General features: G+C 39.8%; 1 protein-coding gene across 2 annotated transcripts in view; it reads left to right on the top strand.

Annotated features, from left to right (window-relative positions):
* CCDC174 (coiled-coil domain containing 174) overlaps window positions 1-18,900 on the top strand; it is a 25,003-nt gene extending 6,103 nt beyond the window's left edge. Inside the window, exons 4-11 of one of the 2 annotated variants that reach the window (XM_072785015.1) lie at window positions 2,395-2,453; window positions 4,649-4,826; window positions 8,072-8,167; window positions 9,174-9,316; window positions 9,687-9,781; window positions 12,864-12,996; window positions 14,665-14,811; window positions 16,102-18,900. In XM_072785015.1, coding sequence (XP_072641116.1) covers window positions 2,395-2,453; window positions 4,649-4,826; window positions 8,072-8,167; window positions 9,174-9,316; window positions 9,687-9,781; window positions 12,864-12,996; window positions 14,665-14,811; window positions 16,102-16,400 — 1,150 coding nt within the window. In that variant the 3' untranslated portion in view covers window positions 16,401-18,900. The remainder of the gene's footprint in view (window positions 1-2,394; window positions 2,454-4,648; window positions 4,827-8,071; window positions 8,168-9,173; window positions 9,317-9,686; window positions 9,782-12,863; window positions 12,997-14,664; window positions 14,812-16,101) is intronic. The other variant, XM_072785016.1, reaches the window with a different exon arrangement.
* Window positions 18,901-19,611: the final 711 nt, after the last annotated feature.

A 19,611-nucleotide genomic window follows, 5' to 3' on the forward strand; every position in this document is an offset into this window, starting at 1 on the left:
CTGGGTACTTTGCTGTGGTTTTTTTCTATCCAGTAATCTGTTACATAATACTTGGGCTTCACTGTGCTTGTGAGGAGTCTAGTCTTTCCTTGGTCTGTGTCTCCCCAGAGCTCAAAACAAGCAGGGACAGTCCCATGAGGATGTATGGCCTTGGGCAAGTTACTTCTCCATTGAGACTTTGCTTATCTATGAAGTGAGGTGGTTCATACTCAGCTCATGGAGCTTTTCAGAAGATTAAAGGAGATACATAGTGTCTGGCACCCAGTGGTTCCAGATAAGTGTCCCATACTCTTGCCCTCTGCATTCTTTCTTACTCGATTGAAGTAATTCTTCTCGGAAGTCTCTAACGACTTCCTCATCTGCTAAATCCAGTGGCCATTTCTCTGACATCTTCCTTGATCTCCATTACTGGTTTGCAGACTCTTCTGCTCTCTTCTTTCTGTTGCTGCATCCAGACTCTTTACCCTTTTCTCACCTGTTCTTATACCTGTCTTTGTCCTTACTTTGTGCCCCTCTCCCCTTTGCTCAGCATCCTCTGCTGCTCTGGTCTCTACTTGAACATACCAAGTTCATTCCCGCTCCCTCTTTTTTCTGCCTCACTTGCTTTCTTCCCACGATCCTCTCATGGTTGGCTTTTCGCTCTATAAGCCTTAGCTCAAATGTCACCTTCGAAGAGGTTTCTGCAGGCTACTTTTTCTAGCTTAGTGTCCTCTTGGTTACTCCGTCCTGATGCCTGCTTTTTGTGTTTTTTTTTTTTTTTAATTTTTTTAAAGTTGTATTTTCATTAACACAGCAAGATTCTATAATGACACAGGTTATTACATTAAGCCCCCTCTGAAATAGAGCAAATTAACCTTTTGGAAGTGGAAGGGCCTCCAGGGATGACAGCTGCTTTTATTTCCTTTCCTTCACAGCACTTGTCTAAAATCCTCATTCTCATTGATTTATTATCCATCCTTCTCCCTTTCTATAACAAAAACTCTGTGAGCCTGGGGACTTTGTCTTATTAACTGCTGAGCCCTCAGCACCTGAAACCATGCTTGGTGCAGAGGAGGTGTGGAAGCAGTACTTGTTGAATGAATGTGTAAAACAGGAGAGGAATCTTTCTGACCTAGACAATAAGCAGATGACATAACCGATGGCATGCTTTCGTTTGTGATCTAGTTACTTTCTGTGACCACCCTAAGAAGCAGTGCTGTTTTTTTCATCTATTATAAATTTTGAAATTGGGAGATACAAGAGAGGTGAAGTAATCTGTTTCAGAACACATAGCCGTGTGACCAAGGGACTTTATTGTCCAAGGACACCATTAGATATGAAATTTTCCATTATGATTAAGTGTGATTCTTCACAAGCTAAAGCTCAGATGACCCCTTTGGGACTTTTCTTTACCATCATTAAGTATTTCTAGAATAAAGAATTACCAGCTGTCTTACTTGGTCTGTGCCCACTAAAAAATAAATGTCACCAGAATTAATGTGAGCAGAGAGGCTACTTTATGGAAATACCAGGGTTGATGTTTGTTTTTTGTTAGTTTGTGTCATGAATAAATTACTCATGTTCTGTATAAAACAGTCATATTTAAAAAAAATTTTTTTTAAATTTTTACTTATTTATGATAGTCACAGAGAGAGAGAGAGAGAGAGAGGCAGAGACACAGGCAGAGGGAGAAGCAGGCTCCATGCACCGGGAGCCTGATGTGGGATTCGATCCCGGGTCTCCAGGATTGCGCCCTGGGCCAAAGGCAGGTGCCAAACCGCTGCGCCACCCAGGGATCTCAAAACAGACATATTTTTAACAGACTTCTAAGAAGTTGGTCTTTAGCCTCCTTAGAGAAGCCTAATAAATCATGGATGACCAGGGACCCTTGTCTGAAAACAGTAATGCGGAGTTACATTGAATTTGGTGATCCATTTGGAAGGTTGTATACAGAAAATGTTTTTGTTTAGGCACCTCTCTTTCTCTCTCTCTTTTTAAACTTAGGTTGCACTTGGCATTTGCATCTGAAATCTTACTTCATTATTTTCAGATACTGATTGAGTGAGAACTTGTGCCAGGTATCATTTTAGGCACTGGGATACAGTCATCAATAAGAGAAACATGGGCCTGTTTTTTTATCTAAATTTTAAAAATTTTATTTAAATTAGATTTTCCAGCATATAGTATAACACCCAGTGTTCATCTTATTGTGTGACATGAGCCTGTTCCTATGGAACTTATATTTAGTCAGCAAAGTGGGCATCACTAGGTCTGAGGATCCCCTCAGAGTGGGGTGGTCAGCTCCAGTTACAGCCACTTCCTCATCAGACTAGGCCTATTGTGCAGGTTGCAGCAGTCAGGCAGCCTTAGTAGCTAATGTTAGACCATTTCTAATGCTGTCTGTTTTTCTCCTAGGGAGAAATTGGAAGAAAAAGCCAAATTATATGAAAAAATGACTAAAGGAGACTTTATAGGTAAATATAATAATTTATTTATACTTTTCTATTTTCTCAAATTCCTACAGACCTGTAGTATTTTGTTATTTGTTAGAATAACTAAGAATGGGAAGGAAATTTAAGGATTAATACGGGTTACTTTCTGTGCTGGCACAGAGACAAGAAAATCCACAATAATTGTTGATTGCTCAGTGTGTGCCAGGCCACATGTTAGTTGCTATGAGGGAACAAACAAGAACAGTATAAGCCAGAGTCTCTGCCTCTGCCCTCAAAGGAATTGTCATCAATGGAGAACAATGGCATAGAACAACGCAAAGGTAGGAAACGAGATCTTAAATAGACTACCATTATAAACCATTATGGCTATGTGGAAAAGAAGACGGGGGAGTTATGGGTATATCAAGGGGTATATCAAGTTATGTTTCCTTTTCCCTATTTTATATTTTTTCTGTGATGTGCCTATAATGCTTCTAAAATAATAAAAAGATCCCCCTTTCCTCACACTCTCCAGAAAAAATCCAGCCTACAATTAGATGACATTAGAAGAGATTTTACAAGGCAGTGCATAATTCATCGCCAAAAGGCATGTGGGGAAGTCTTTAGGGAGAAGGTAGGCTCTGATAGGGTCTTAAAGGCTTTGGATAGCTGGAGAAAGGGATTCTGCAGGGAGAGTGTGGTGGGAGCAGATCGGCAGAGGAAGTAGAGGGCCAGTGTTGGCAGGACAGACTACGTGGCTAGGGGAGGGGACAGTGGGACAGTAGAAGAGAGGCAGGGCTGGAACCCTGGTCATTAGCTCCCCAGACAGTCCCAACTCCCTCTTCCTGGGTAGCAGAAGCATGTTTCCTGCATGGCAGGGAGCCCAGTGTAGGAGAGTCAGTCACTCTGAAAGCTGGGGGACATGGGGAGTGGTCATGTCTTCCTGAAGAAGCAGCAGGGTGTCTGTTAACCAGAAGGCCTCACTATTATGTGGTTTCATAACTTTGCTCTGGGAAATACATCTCTTTTCCATGTGAGTTATTTTGTGGCTTTAAAAAAATTAAAGCCTTCTACTTTATTCAAACTTGACTCTGTTGTTCATCTAGAAATCAGGTCCAAAGGCCTGTGGCTTTGGGGATTTGGTTCTATCCAGAATGGCAGGCCTACCTCCTGATAAGATAGCCCTGCGGGTTTGGGCAATTTGAGTTTTGAAGCCTCAGTTATTCTCCACTCTGTTCTGGGGTTTACCACCAGTACCCGGTGATGTGGAGCCTAGTATCTACTCCATACAGATTATTGCTGTTCTCAGAGAAAAACTGAAGTGACTATAATACCCAGCGTAGTGAAACTTCATGTAAATGTAATTGTAAGTACGTCAACTATCCTGGGTTAAATTAAAATTGTGGATGGTTACTTAACCTTCAGTGTATTATTTATTTGTTTAAAGATTTTATTTATTAGAGTGAGTGCGCAAGCATGGGGAAGGGCAGAGGGAGAGGGAGAAGCAGGCTTCCCACTGAGCAGGGAGCCCAATGCAGGGCTTGTTCCCAGAAGCCTGGGATCATGACTCAAGCCAAAGGCAGATACTTGACCAGCTGAGCTACCCAGGCATCCCTCTCCTCAGTGTATGTTTTAGCCCAAGCAGATCACAAGCCACATGTCTCTGTGTGCCCCACAGATCCCTGGCACCATGCCTTGCCTGAAAGTGGTGTTCATTGGTTTGAAAAGAATTCAAATGACTTCTTTTACCCTATATTATGATCCTTAAACATCATACTACAACAATAGTCCCTTGATTAGGGAGGTATATATAGCAATAAAGGTTTATTGCTCTAGTCTGGCAACATGAGCAATGCAATTCTCCTTCTGCATTATGTCATTGGTTGTGTGAGTCTCTTGAAATCAAATGGTTTTATCTTAAAATTGCATTCTGACACTATATTGCTCACTCATTATATTGATGAGGCAATAGAAAACTTTAAGCTCTTTTAAGATTTTTTTGTGTGGTCATGTGTTTCTGATGGCCTATTTGCAGCTTTCATGTCAGGTCCCGTGGTGGCTCTGTGTCTTTGAATTGTTCTGGGGATGCTGGGGGTGGTGGATGCATCGACTAGTGAACCATCCAGGGACGATGTAGCTGCCCAGCAGTGAATGTGACTGCTTCATATCAATTCCATATGTGGTTTGCCTCTTTGAAAATAATGTGAAAAATCTGAAAATTGATTTTTCTCTCTTAGATGAAGAAGTGGAAGATATGTACCTTGTGGATTTCACACAGAAGATCATAGACAAACATAAAGAAATGGAGGTGTTTGGTGCCAATAGAGATTCTAGAAAGGCAGGAGAAAGAGACGATGATGAAGAAAATCTTTCTGAAAAAGATATACCTCCTCCCCAGGACCCCAGTGAAGAATGGTTGGTAGTAATGATACAATTTGGTCATGTGAACATTCTAAGATTTGCATTTACTTTTTTTTTTTTTTTTTAAGTAATCTCTATGCCCAACACGGGCTTGAACTCATGACCCCAAGATCAAGAGTCCCTTGCTCTATTGACTGAGCCAGCCAGGAGCCCTGACTTGTGTTTACTTTCCAAAAGTATATCAAACCATTTCTCCTTATTCTTCCTCAGTTTTCTTTCTTTTAATATTGGATTTACAGATACAGAAACAGTAACTCCAAAGAAGAAATAGTTATAAGACTGAGCCAAATGCAGAAGGCATTAATACACTTGCTTTGTTGGTGTGGAAGAGTTGTTTAGACTCTCAAAGCATGTTCCTTTGTTACCCAGGCTGCTGCCTATGTCATTATTCAGGCATTGTGGAGAGTCACTGTCTAGCTGGTGGTAATGTTCATTTCCCAGAGAAGAGGCAGACAGAGCTGGTCCAGGAAACCTTACTTTGGCTGGGACATTTTCTGGCAGTGTGATACAGGCATTGTGGATCTTGGACCTGCATAGCCCTGGATCCATCTTTCACTGGCAGTATGACCTTGATCAAGTTCCATCCTTGCTAAGGGTCAGTTTCCTCACCTGTAAAACAGATAATGAAGCCTGGTTTCCCTGACTGTTTGCCTTAAACTCCCTTTAGCAAATAAGAATATTCTAAGTTACCCAAGAAACTGCTGTCTGTGGAGTATAAGCAGATATTTGGTAAACTTTTATTGAAATTGTCCCAAATTCTATCTATGTAGAGGTGAATGATGGGGAAGCCAAACTTGTCTTTTCCTTATGAGACCAATAAATACATCAATAAGTATAAAGAGAACAGAATGGAAATTCCTTTCTAATGATTTTCTGTACTTAACACTTGTATTCAGACTGGGAATAACCCTACCTGCCCACCCTCTGCTTATGCAGAGCCCACCCATCTTCCCTTCCAGGCTCAGATATCCTCATTATTGGGGTCTTTGTTAGGAACTGCTGAGGGTGGTTTGTAGCACTTTTGTCAGCTATTGGCCCTGCTGGCAGGAGTCATTTATGAATGTAAGAGGAGCAGTGCCAGCTACGAGCATCACAGGGACCGCACATCTTCATACTACTTAGGGTGCCCACAGTGGTCCAGAAATAACATTCACATTGGGATAGAACAGCTGTTTTCATATCTGCTTTCTAAAAATAAATATTTTGGCAAGATTTTCTGGCTGCATACTTGCTACAAGCAACCCAAAGAGAAGCACATACAATGCAGTCTCTTCCATTGATGCTTTTCCTCATCATTTCTAGTGTGAGTGATTTTTCCCTCATCTGGACTCTAGTAGCACTTGGATACACTTCCAGCTCTTTTAGGTCTTACCTTTTCCTTATTGTTGACATACAACTGGCCTTGTTACCAGAAAAAAGATTTGAGAAAAACTTTAGGTACTTTCTATATCCTCCCTGCTGTTGTCAGGAAATGTTTCATGGGCACGTGCTTTAGCTTCCCCCTGGAGCTCTTTGAAGATGGCATGACTCTGAGCCCCCCTTTATTACTTACACCTCAAGTAATTGTTTCCTTGGAGCTTGCTCAGTGATTGCTGATTACATAGAGCACTTGCTGACTACTTACTGTCTTGCCACTTCTGTTTTGATGGGATCTGTACATTTTAGAGACCTTCTTCAGAAACAGAATAGCCTATGATTGCTTTTCATAGCAGAAATCTCATCTTGAAAGCTTTAATGTCTTTTTTTTTTTTCTTACTAATGCCTGTATGATTACAAGCAATTTGTCAGTGATTTGAAGAGTTTGGAGGGCAATTGAAGGTGTCGCATGCCACCATATGGTGAAGGAAGACGCACTGCAAGCAGTTCTAACACTTTTTTTGTTTTTAAATTAAGCTCCAGAACTGTAACTACTTGTAAAATCCTTTTAGTAGTTAAGTTCCAGGTGGTGGAAAGTCTTTCCACAAAAATACTGTAAATAATTACTCAGACCATCTGGCTAGTTGATTTTCTTTTTCTATTCATTAGAAAAAGGGTGGGGGGAGGGGAGGAAGAAAGAAACTGCTTTCTGCATTTGAAGGTTTTATTTCTTATGGTAAGCAGCATTAGGACTATAATAATAGATTCTCAAATATTTAGCTTTCAAATCGTGGGCTAACAATTGGAATCAGCATGTGTAAGAGGAAAGAAACTGCTAACAAAAGCAAAGCACGCACACACACGTGAGACTCTGACCTTGAGTTGCACTAGCAGTACTGACCCCTTTCTGTGTTTTTAGCACCCTGATAAAGGCTGGGACATTCCTTACCCATAATTGAACAATAAAATAATCTGTTGCATCATAGTGCAATTGAAATGTTTTCTGTGAGAATCTGTGCATATTTCCTGTTGTGGGAAGTTGGATTCTTTCATTTTGCCTTGCTGTCTGCCTGGTTCCCCTGGCTGTCTAGTTTGGGCAAAGTTGGAGAGGGAGGAACTAAGTAAAAGGTAATAGACTTGCCCACTCCCAAGATGCTTTTGCAGTACAAGATGTGTGTTGCATGGCTTCCTCTTAATTAATGTGTCCTCAAAATATGTTCTGGTTGGAAAGGACTGTACCAATTAGAAGAAATAAAGGAAAGAATAAGAAGTTAGATTTGGGAAGACTGAGAAGATGAACAAGTTGAGAATGGTACAGAACAAAGTTATTCTGATGCTGACAAAATATGTGGAATTGTCTAAACTAGGTTGGAGTTTAAGTTCTGAGATGTTGCAGCAAGGGTCTGGATGGGGTATTTGTTTTTGAAATCAGAGACATACATGATCAGTCATTTTCTGCAGTGTCTGAACCTAAGATTGGAAAAAGGGCACAATGAGCTGATTGTGTGTCAGCTTTAAACTTTAAAAAGCATGTTTTGTTTTGTTTAAGATTTTATTTATTCATGAGAGACACAGAGAGAGGGACAGAAGCAGAGACAAAGGCAGAGGGAGAAGAGAAGCAGGCTCCATGCAGGGAGCCCGATGTGGGACTTGATCCCGGGACCCCAGGACCATGCCCTGGGCCAAAGGCAGGCACCAAACCGCTGAGCCACCCAGGGATCCCTAAAAAGCATGTTCTTATTGGTGGTAATGGTCTCTCAGGTTGAGAGTTTTTCTTGGTAGTGAGTCTTATATTAATTTTTTTACTGTGCACCAATTCCCTAACTTAGAGAACCATATGTCATGTACAAAGACTTCTTCACATGTTTCCACTTTTATTTCAGGGTGGATTATGTGGATTCCTTAGGGCGATCTCGGCGCTGTATGAAAAAGGATTTGCCAGATTTGCTGGAGATGGACAAAAATCTTCAAGGGAGGCTGTAAGTGTGTGATATGTAAAGGTTTGCCCAGGTCTGAAATGCAGACATGGGGATTGTTTTGTGAGTGAGGCTGCTTTCAGTTCATTATCTTCGATGATATGGTAAGGAGGTTTTTTCTTAACATATAAAAATATTTGCTGAAGTACTCTTTTATGGCTAACATACACACATAATCCACACTCAGGGAACAGCCTAAAGAGTTGATCATCCATACTGTGTAGCTACTAAAAAGGATGAATTGAAGCTATATCTGAATACTTGGAAGAGTGTCTGATATCACAGTAAAAAATATAGAAGGAGCCCATCCAACAAACAAACATCTGTGGAGAAGATATTTAGGAATATATACTTGATTATCCCACAGCAGGTGGGAGCAGAGAGGTGGTTAGTTTATTAACTTTTTCTTTATACATTTTTGTATTTTGAATTAAGGGCCTTATAGCTAGATTTGTTTCTACAGGGCCTAAGACACTTCTAAAAGATAACTTGCTCACATGCTCCAGGGAATAAAATTCCCTTTACTGAGGACAGTTTTTATGAGGAAAATGTTGGGAGAAGATCCACCTTGTCCAGGTCCTTCGGGTTCAGATAGGCCTGGGCTCAACACAAAGAAGGAAGTGTAGAAGCCCTGAGCCATTTGACAGAGGACAGATGGCACTGCCCAGACTGCAGCATTATGCAGCTTCCTTGGCCCTGTACAGGTGACCATGCAAAGGAGGCTCTGGTTCCTCCTCCCGTTTAGCTCAGAACCAGGGTTGGAAGGAAAGTGATTTGTCTCAAGTGCCTAGGCAAGATTTTGTTGTGCTAATGTAACAAGTTGGCTGCTTGATTAAAGAAAGGTGGAAACCATTTATATAGTTTCCCAGTGGTATTGGGTCAGAAACCTCTGTAAGGAACTGTCTTCTTTATCAACTAGAATTGCTTGTCCATGATCCAGTTACTGAACTGAAGCATTGCTGTCTCATGGTTCTTATCTAAAGAGAGTTGTGCTCTGTTCCCCTACTAGTTTTGTTAGTCCTGCTAATGAGAAAACCTTATTATCTGAAGATATGAGAAAAGAACTTCAGCGCCAGCAGTGGGAGGAAGAAGAAAGAGAGGCCTTGAAAAGGCCGATGGGGCCCATACATTATGAAGACATTCGTGAAAATGGTATGATCATCCTGCAGGCTTTAAAATTTTTTTTATATATCTTGAACTAATGGCAAGCATAAAGGGAAAAATTCATAAAACAGCAGCTCTTATGTAGAAATAAAAGATGCTGATTTTGAAATTCAAAATATCCCCATTGTTCACTTCATAGCCTAAAAATTACTCATATTGGGGATATCTTTCTAACAAAGGATGTATTAATCACAAAGAAGGGATTTTTTTTTTTTTGGCTTAGCTGCCCTTTTTTCGTTTGTTTTTAAACTTGTGCCAAATATCACTCTGTTTCCTTTTGTTTTGGCAGGAAGTTAGCCTGAGTCTAATTTATTAATCAGGGAACTCTAATCTTTTGAATAATTTTGACTTCTTTCAGAGGCCCGGCAACTTGGTGTTGGATATTTTGCCTTTGCCCGAGATAAGGAGTTGAGAAACAAGCAGATGAAAACGTTAGAGATGCTGCGTGAACAGGTAAAAATTAAATTCAGAATTGATGTTAAGAAGTATTTGAGAAAAAAAAAGTATTTGAGCAGTTATTTTTTTGTTGGACCATACTACAAAAACAATCTATTTTTTAATTAATTAACTTTTAAAGATCTTATTTGAACGAGAGAGAGAGAGAAAACAAGTGGGGGAAGGGGCAGAGAGAGAGGAAGAAGCAGACTCCCTGCTAAGCAGGGAGCCTGATGCAGGGCTCAATCCCAGGACCCGGAGATCATGATCTGAACCAAAGGCAGATGCTTAACTGACTGAGCCACCAGACATCCCATAATCTGGTTTTTAAATTGATACTCAGAATGGCTTTTTTTAAAAGGTAATGTTATATTTATTAATAGTTAATATTCAGAGCAGTGATGGACAAAAGTGTGTCAAATAAACTTTAAATTTTATTAAAGATTGATATTTCTGATATTTAATAAATACTGATAGAGCCATAAACCAGATATTTTATTATTTCTTTTTAATTGAAGTGTAATTGACACATAACATTATATTAGTTTCAGGTGTACAACAAATTATTCAATATTTGTGTATATTGGGAAATGATCACATTAAGTTTAGTTAATATCCATCATCACATAGTTACAGATTTTTTTTTTCTTATGATGAGAACACTTAAGGTCCACTTTTGGCAGATTTCAAATATGCATTATAGTATTAACTGCGTTTGCCATGCTCTACATTACATCTCCATGACTTGTTTATTTTGTAGCTGCAAGTTTAAATACCTTTTGATTCCCTTCGCTCATTTTGCCCACCCCCCACCCTCACTTCTGTCAACCACCAATCTGTTCTCTGTATCTATAAGCTGGTATTTTGGGATTTATTTTGAGGGTAGAGTTTAGATTCCACGTATAAGTAAGATTATACAGTATGATGATAAGTTCTGTCTGACTTACTTAGCAAAATGCTCGTAAGATCCATCATGTGGTTCAAATGGCAAAATTTCCTTCTTTATTATAGCTGAGTAATTAATACTCTATCCCACATATACATAAACACACATACCTACACTCCTTTATTTATCCACTGATGGACATTTAGGTTGTTCCATATCTTGGCTATTGTACATAATTCTACAGTGAACATGGAGCAGATATCTTTTTGAGTTAGCGTTTTCATTTTCTTCAGATAAATACACAGAAGTGGAATTACTAGATCATATGGTAGTTCTGTTTTTCACTTTTTTGAGGACTTTCCATACTGGTTTCCATTGTTGCTGCACCAGTTTGCATTCCCACCAATAGTGCACAAGGGTTCCCTTTTTTTTACATCCTTGTCAGTATTTGTTGTTTTCTGTCTGATAATAGTCATTCTAACAGGTGTGAGGTGATATCTCACTGTGGTTTTGATTTGCATTCCCTTGATGATTAATGATGTTCAGCATCTATGTGTCTGTTGGCCATCTGTATGTATGTATTCTTTAGAAAAATGTCTGTTTAGGTCATCTGAGGGGTTTTTGTTTTTGTTTTTTTCATCTGCCTGTTTTTTCATTGGATTGATTGTTTTGTAGGTTTTGTCTTTTTTTTTTTTTTTTTTATTGCATTGTATGAATTCTCTGTATTTTTGGGTATTGACCCTTATCAGATATATGATTTGCAGATATTTTCTCCCATTCAGTATGTTGTCTTTTCATTTTGTTAATGGTTTCCTTTGCTGTGCAGAAGCTTTTGAGTTCAGTGTAATCCCACATGTTAATTTTTACTTTTGTTGCCTTTGCTTTTGGTGTCAAATCCAAAATATCATGGCCAAGACTGATGTTAAGGAGCTTAACTGCCTATATTTTCTTCAAAAAAGTTTTATAGTTTCAAGTCTTATGTTCAAGTCTTTAGTCCATTTTGAGTTAATTTTTGTGTATGGTATAAGCTAGCGGTGAAGTTTCATTCTTTTGCATGTGGCTGTTTTGTCTTCCCAACACTACTTATTAAAGAAATTGTCCTTTTCCCGCTATATATAATTGGGTCTTTTTGTCATAAATTATTTCTGGGCTTTTTTTGTTCCACTGATCTCTGTGTTTGTTTATATGCCAATATCATACTGTTTAATTATTATAGCTTTATAATATAGTTCAAAATCAGGGAGCCTGATGCTTCCAATTTTGTTCGTCTTTCTCAAGGAGGCTTTAGCTCTTCAGGGTCTTTTGTGGTTCCACATAAATTTTAGGGTTGCTTGTTCCTACTATTGTGAAAAACATTTGTTTCAATTTTGTTAGAGATTACATTGAATCTTTAGATTACTTTGGGTAATATGGACATCTTATCAATAGTAATTCTCCCACTCTATAAGCATGCTATATTTTTCCATTTCTTTGTGTCTTCAGTGTCATTCATCATTGCCTTATAGTTTCCCTTGGTTAAATTTATCGTTAAGCATTTTGTTTTTGATATAATCAGAATGTTTTCTTAATTTCCCTTTCTGATAGTTTGTTATTAGCCTATAGAACCGCAACAGATTTGTGATGTTGATTTTGTACCCTGCAATTGCCCTGAAGTCATTTATTCTAGTAGTTTTTGGGTGGTGGCCTTAGGGTTTTCTATATGTAATATCATGTCTTCTGCAAATAGTGACAGTTTTATCACTATTATTTATCAGTATCAATGCCATTATACTTTCATGAAGGTAATTGCTATTCTATTTTGGTGTTTCAGACTTTAAAATTATAGCTGCTCAGAAGTAACTTATGTAACTTTGATGTTTTAAATTTGGTTTTAAATATGGTACTTTTGGAGTGGCCTGGGAAAGAAAATAGAGAGTTATTTAAGGGATTTATTTAAGAGATTAAGGAGTAGAACAGAATTGGTTGGTTTCCTTGAATGTGAAACATTCCAGGATGCTCTGTGAACAGTCGCTAAACTTAGAAAACACTCTAGAGGGCTTGTATAAGAGGACCTCATAAGTCTATGTTTTGGAGACCTCAATGCTAGCTGGCTAGAGGTGGCTTGAAAGTCAATTAATTAGTCTGTTTTTAAAATAAATTATTTCATCCCTTTAAACAGAACTATTGTGAATTTGGCTTACAGTAAATAGTGTTCTAATTTTCTGTTACATACAGACAACAGATCAGAGAACAAAACGAGAGAACATAAAGGAAAAGCGAAAGGCTATGTTAGAAGCAAGACTTGCTAAACTCCGACAAAAAAAGATGAAAAAGTCAAAAGAAGATGGAGCAGAGGAAGAAAATAAAGGTATATTGTGGCTCATGTGTCTGACCTTCAAGAGGAAAAATTTTAGTTCCATTGATGTCCCAACGAATAGGACTGGCAATATGGAAATGAGCCATTTAGTTTTATTCTCTAAGCAAGCAGGGTACCCTCAAAGGTACTGCCAGGAGCAGTTGTTTTATAATCAAAGTGATAAAGAGTGACACTCCAAGGAATTTTTTTATATAGATAAAAAAATTAACAGGACGTTGTGTTACTTTATAGAATGGTGTGGTTTAGTAACTGAGACTTAGAGAAGAGATGTTTTAAAATAAAGTTTAGTTGTGCATACATGTTTTGGACCAATTTTCTTTTGCTATGGATGTATGCTTTTTGGTTATTATACATTAACTTATTTTAAAGAATAAATATATGCACAAAGTCAAAAGAAAGAATTTATGAGTCTGGACGGCTTACGAGAGGTCACACCGTGTGGAAACACTGTTAGATATTGTCCCCCTACAGGCTTGCTGCATGCCGTATGAGTTACCCTAGTCTGGGCTTAGCTGTCCCGACCAAGACCCCTGCATGGACTGGCTCAAACAAGATGGAAGTCTGTTTTCTGTTTTAATGTTTTAGAGCTAGTGTTTTTCCAGGCACATGGTAGCTCTGCCCCAGATCGTCACCTAGTCCCAGCTTCCTCCTTTCTTCCTGCTTCTGCCATTCCCAGAGTGTTGTTCTCCCTGCAGGGCAGACAATTACTCCCCAGCACCTGTTTGTGGTCCTGTCCCAGGGAAGGGGAAAGAGGGGAGAGGAACCAGCTGCTTTAGCAATCTGAAGTGGAAGGCACACACAACCCACATTTACATCCCACTGGCCTGAATGCAGCTGCAGGGGGCTGCAGAATGGCTTGTCCTGTGAGGTGGCCACACCCCCAGCTGAAACTGGGGGCATTCTGTTTCCAAAAGGAGAAGGGGGTATGGGTGTCAGGGGCATATGCCAGCGTCTCCAGCCCTCACAGAAGCCTGTGCCAAGCCCCTTCTGATTCTGAACACAGCTTCGTTTAGCTCTGAAAGGAGACCAGAAACTTTGAAAAGCTGAGAAATCACCTCTGCTGTTTTGTATGATGCTAGGTCCCTGAAACATGTTAAGCGTTGCATACCATTTGTTTTTGCTCTACTCCTGAACATTTGTCATTTTCACAACATGTGAAGTGCCACCACAGCTGTTTTTTAAAAACCCATTTTCTTTAAAAATCTGGCCAAAGGTGAATAGCTTACAGCCTGTTGCCATGCTTCAGCTCTTTATCACCCTAGGTCCCCTTGCTTTATCTGAGACTCTTACTTTAATTGAGTAGGGATTTCTGGTCCTTCAGCTGGTGGTCTGGGGAAGTGAGGTGGCATAGTGGGAAACAGAGACTGAAATCCCTCCAACCTGGGTTTGATCCTGGCTCTTGTCAGTTTCTACCTGTGTAACATTTTTGAGCTTAATTTTCCTCATTTATAAAATGAGAATTCTAATACTGACTTTGTTAGGGTTATGACAAGAATTGTACACTGTTGTATACTTAGTCCACTGCCTGGCCATGGTAGGTGCTCATTTAATACTGATCATTACTTGTACTCTTAAGATTAACGTGTTCTATTTAATTTTTATTTTTAAACTAGCTTTAAGCTTTATTATAATGATGTCTTATTCACTTGCAAAAAATAGATGTTATTGGATCTTTGCCACCAGAACCAGAGGCTGTGCCAGCTCCACGTACTGCTGCCCAGAGTAGCAAAGTAGAAGTCATTGTTCAGGAGAGGAAGGATACCAGGCCCGGAGTGCCCCATGTCCGAGAGTGGGACAGAGGAAAAGGTAAGGGGGGTGAGCTCCAAGGTATAAACCCTTTCCAGTGATGGGCTTTACACAGGAGATTTTTCTAGTTCATCTCAGAATATCATTTTCATGAGTCTTAGTGGCCCCTTGAGGTTTAAGGACTGCTCCAGATCTTCCAGCTGGGTTCTTCGTAGTCCCCAGACACTAGCTGTTTGTAAACAGGAGCACTAGAAAGTGTGATTATGAAAGACCAAGATCAAAATACATCATTTCAAAAGAACAATTTTTTTAGAAGCACCAAGGGAAGTTTTTTAAAATTTGTGCTGCCCTCATGTGGCTTTACAGCTTTGGAATGCCCTTTATCAGGAGCCACTTCTAAAAATCTTTGAAGGTTTGGTGTTTTAAAGTCTTTAGCAGTCTCTTTTGCATTCAGTTGAGGATAGTCTGTGTGCCGCCTTATTAACGTGGATTTGCATGTGGTTGTGTTGGGTCATGCTAAATTTTCTGTAAATACACTGTTGTGCCCACAGCAGCTTCTTGTTGGAGTAGGCTGTGATTTATATCTCTTCAAGTGAGATCATTAGAATAGTACATTAGCTCATGTTGTTGCTGTTAGAGCTGATAAGATCCAACACAGGTAAAGATAGGCAGAAAGGCGAGTGCCTTAGGTTAGTGCTGCTGTTAGAAGGAGAGATGAAACACCAAATGAAAAAAAAAAAAAGAAATACCAAATGAGATTTGGGCAGGTATCTTTTTGTGTCTTCTAAAACTCAATAAAGGCCAAAATCTGTGTCTTATGAAGTACCTGCATCATGTCAAGCAAATGATCTGAGGGTTTGATATTTCTTTCTTTTTTTTTATTGTTTATTTATTCATGAGAAACACACAGAGAGAGAGGCAGAGACACAGACAGAGGGAGAAGCAGGCTCCATGCAAGGAGCCCGATGTGGGACTCGATCCTCAGTCTCCAGGATCACACCCTGGGCTGCAGGCGGCACTAAACCACTGCGCCACTGGGGCTGCCCTCTCTATCTTTCAAACACAATTTTAGTGCCTTTTTGGCAATACTTCCAGAACCTACCGGCCTTCTCCACAGAGCCTTCCTTGAATTTTTCCCCATCTGGAAGTAGACACTCCCTTTTCTTACCCTGCTTCCTTATATTTTTGTAGGCATTATGTAGAGCTTGTATTATGGTATTGCTATCCTTATTCTCCAGAGAACGGGAGTTGGCTTTTAAGAAATGTATATAATAATTGAAAAATAATAACAGTAAAAATTCAACTGGTTCGGTAATCAGTTCTGATAATATTCTTTCTTATTTTTATTAGATTTTTCCTTTGGGTTCTGGTCAAAGAGGCAGTCAGATCTCCGGGCCGAGAGAGATCCTGAGTTTGCCCCACCATCAGATTACTTTGTGGGTCAAAAGAGAACTGGTTCCCTTGGTAGCCAGCCATGGAGCAGACCTGCACCAGCACAGAGTGAGCCAGGACAGTGCTCTGGCCAGAACCATGGCCCCAGCTCTTCGCAGACACCTTCAACTCCTGCCCCCAGCAGCCCACCACAAGCCCCTACAGTTACTTTTGAAACTCTGGATGATATGATATCATATTATAAACAAGTGACATGAACTTCAAAAGCATTCTGACTTGGGTCTACACTGTTGATGGTGCCTTCCCCTTCCACATTGAGGAAAATACAACTTTAGAGACTGAATTATACCTTTCTCCTCCTGTTCTTTCCCTAGAAGATACAGACTTCATGTTGGATTTGTCATCAAGGAAGAAAGTGAATGGTACCGTGGGAATTCTGTAGCCACTTGACTGTTCATTTCTTTCTAATTGATAGGAAGACCTATCTGTCTGGATTTATGTGTGAGCTGTCATATATGACCCTGCTGAGGAGCTTGTAACTGTGTTTCGCACCCACTCCCTTGGGTTCTTTAAAGGTTCCTTTCCTTTCCTTTTGCAAATACTAACATGCAGCTCTCTTTGTTCTAAGGATTCAGTTTCCATATAAGTTGATGGAGTATCTGTCAGGAAGCATGTATGCCTGTCAGAATGGCAAATGAGGGGACACTATGTGGACCAGGGTGATCTAGTCTCCAAGAGGACCCTGAAGCTGGTAGACTATTAAGCAATAATACTTAAAATGATGAGAAAGATAAGGGAGGAGAACTTCATAATCCAGAAAGGTAGAAGATGAAGTGACTTCTCTTGTCATCCCATCTTAAATGGTGATTGTCACCACACATGCTTAGTGGGCAATTCACTAAGTGTGTAGAGTGCCCAGGGCCCATGTGGAGGCTGTCGGGCCTAGTCAGAGAGGGAGACATGCCTTAGCTTAAGGGTGAGTTTTTCAGCTGGGCCTGCCTCTCTGCTGCACCCACTGTAGGCCCTCATTACTCTCAGAAGCCATGTCACCTCAGAAGTCTAACTGAAATAGATCTGGGCTGGAGTGAGGCAGGGAGATCCCTTCATCTTTACTAACAAATGAGTTAGTGAGCAGAGCTCCAGAAGCATTTCCTATGCCTGAAAACATCCCATCATCTGCTTGCTGCACCTATGACTTCACAGGTCCAGATAAGCAGGGGGAATTGGCCCATAGGGTTCCTATGGCTGCCTCCCAGGCCAGTGAATCCTGTAGGAACATGCTAGAGCAGATCTTCCAAGTTCCAGAAGGAGCCTGCCCTCCTGTGGGCTCTGATCCACATGGTCTCAGTGGTACTGATGGGGGTGCCCTTATAGATTGCAAACTGGAGCCTAGTGAGGGTACTTGTCCAAGATCATGTGGCATCCAAGCAGCAGTCTGGGAATTAAATGTAGTTTCTTTAGGCTCATGTTTGCTCCAAATTTGATTTTTCCAGTGTCCTCTGCTCTCAGTCTTGTCATTCCAGTATCAAGTAGTACTGGATGAAAATCCCAAATTCTTGCATACTTAATCTCTTAACTCTACGTCAAAGGCAAAGTTGCCTGTCTTAAGGGTCATTCTGTCAGCCTGATCAGGCAAATACCTCTTTTTAAAAATATAATCAACTGACTCAGCCACCTTTTTTGCAGAAATTTAGGATAAGTTGATACTAAAATTCATATGGAATTGAAGATACCCAGGATATTCAAAACAGTCTTGAAAAGGAACAGAGTTGGAGGACTCCTTCCTGATTTCAAGACTTACTACAAAGCTATAGGCATCAAAGCAGTGTTGTACTGACATAGGATAAGCACCTAGAGCCATGGACTAACTTTGAGAGTCCAAAAAGAAATCCATATTTCTGTGGTCAGTGGATATTTGACAGTGGTGCCAAGGCCATCCAATAGGGAAAGAATAATTTCTTCAACAGATCATTTGGGGACAGCTGACTGTCCACATGCAAAAGAATGAATTTGGACCCATAACTCGGGCTATAAACAAAGCCAACTCAATGTCAAAATGGATCGAAGACCTAAACATAGGAACTAAAGCTACAAAACCAACTGAACAGTTGTAGAATAAAGGTAAAGGAGACAGAAAAAAAAATTGGAATACTAGAAAGAAAAAATAGGATATTAGTTATACCAGAATCATAAGAAAAAGATGGAAGAGAAGGAAGAAAACAGACAAATGAGAAAGATGGAAAGAGGGTATGTTTATGAGGTAGGGCAGAAGGATTTGAGAGTCTGTTTGTGGAGAAGGGATGGGAAGGCTAGTCTAAGGCAGCAGTAAGCCCAGGCCTGTAGGACCCAGTGGTCACTGGTTATGAGAGGGACCCCCAAATAACCTTTTGTTGTTGGCCAGGGTGGCCCAACTTAGGATGACGAAACAGTCTGCATATCTGCTCATGGTCACTGTCAAGTCTTAGTAAGTCAGATTTTCTCTAGGATTTCAAGACTATAAACATTTCTCGTCCTCTCTTAGCATACAGGTAGTCTAGTGTTTTGTGAGCCCAGTTACATCCTCTTGCCTTTCAGACCCAGAGTTCAAGTGTTAAACCATTCCGGTTTCACCATTTCTTGCGGGCCTGTTTCATATGTGTGTAACCAGCAGATGGCGTGAACATTCTCAAGACTTTTGAAACAGCACTATCCCATTGAAATAGGACATAAGCCCTCATTTTCGGTTTTCTGGGAACCATATTAAAAAAGTGAAATTAACGTTATTGTATACTTTATTTCATCCAGTGTATCCAAAATATTTCGACATTTAATTGCATTAAAAATATCGAGATACTTTTGTATTTCTTTTCACACCAAGAAATACAAAAATACAAGAAATCTGTATATCCACTGATGATACATTTAAATTCAGTTGCTAAATTTTCATCAGGAATACTTGATCTGTGTTTATATTTCCTAGAATATACAGTGAAAAATATTCACACACCTGGGTTTTTCCAAACAAACATTTCTAAGTTTTCCAGTAACCAAATCAAATAGCAATTCTTAATACAATTTTAGTTGCCTTAGTCATGCTAACCACATCTCAGATGCTCAGAAGACTTGAGGCTAGTGCTACTGTCTTGGATAGCACAACTCTGAATGATTTATTTTTTAAATATGCCCTATGGCCTAACTACATATAATCCCCACATTAGTAACTGAAGGATTGATAAACATTCTTCCAGGCATGCATTAAGCATTCAAGATGTTCTTATACCAGTGTTTAACCTTGGAGGCAAGCAGTGGTGAACTCTCCTGTCAGAAAACATGACCACACCTTACTCATATCTTTGTAGAGCTAAGGGAAATGTTTTGGATCAGAAATGGCTTTGAATTGTTTGCTTTCATTGTAATCTTTCCTCTAGGCCTTTGTTTTGATACAGTTCCTTCAAATTGGCTAAATAAATCATTTTGTTTGCTTGCAAA

The sequence above is a fragment of the Canis lupus genome, chromosome 19 (genome assembly GCF_048164855.1).
Source record: "Canis lupus baileyi chromosome 19, mCanLup2.hap1, whole genome shotgun sequence".
NCBI classification, from domain to species: domain Eukaryota; kingdom Metazoa; phylum Chordata; class Mammalia; order Carnivora; family Canidae; genus Canis; species Canis lupus.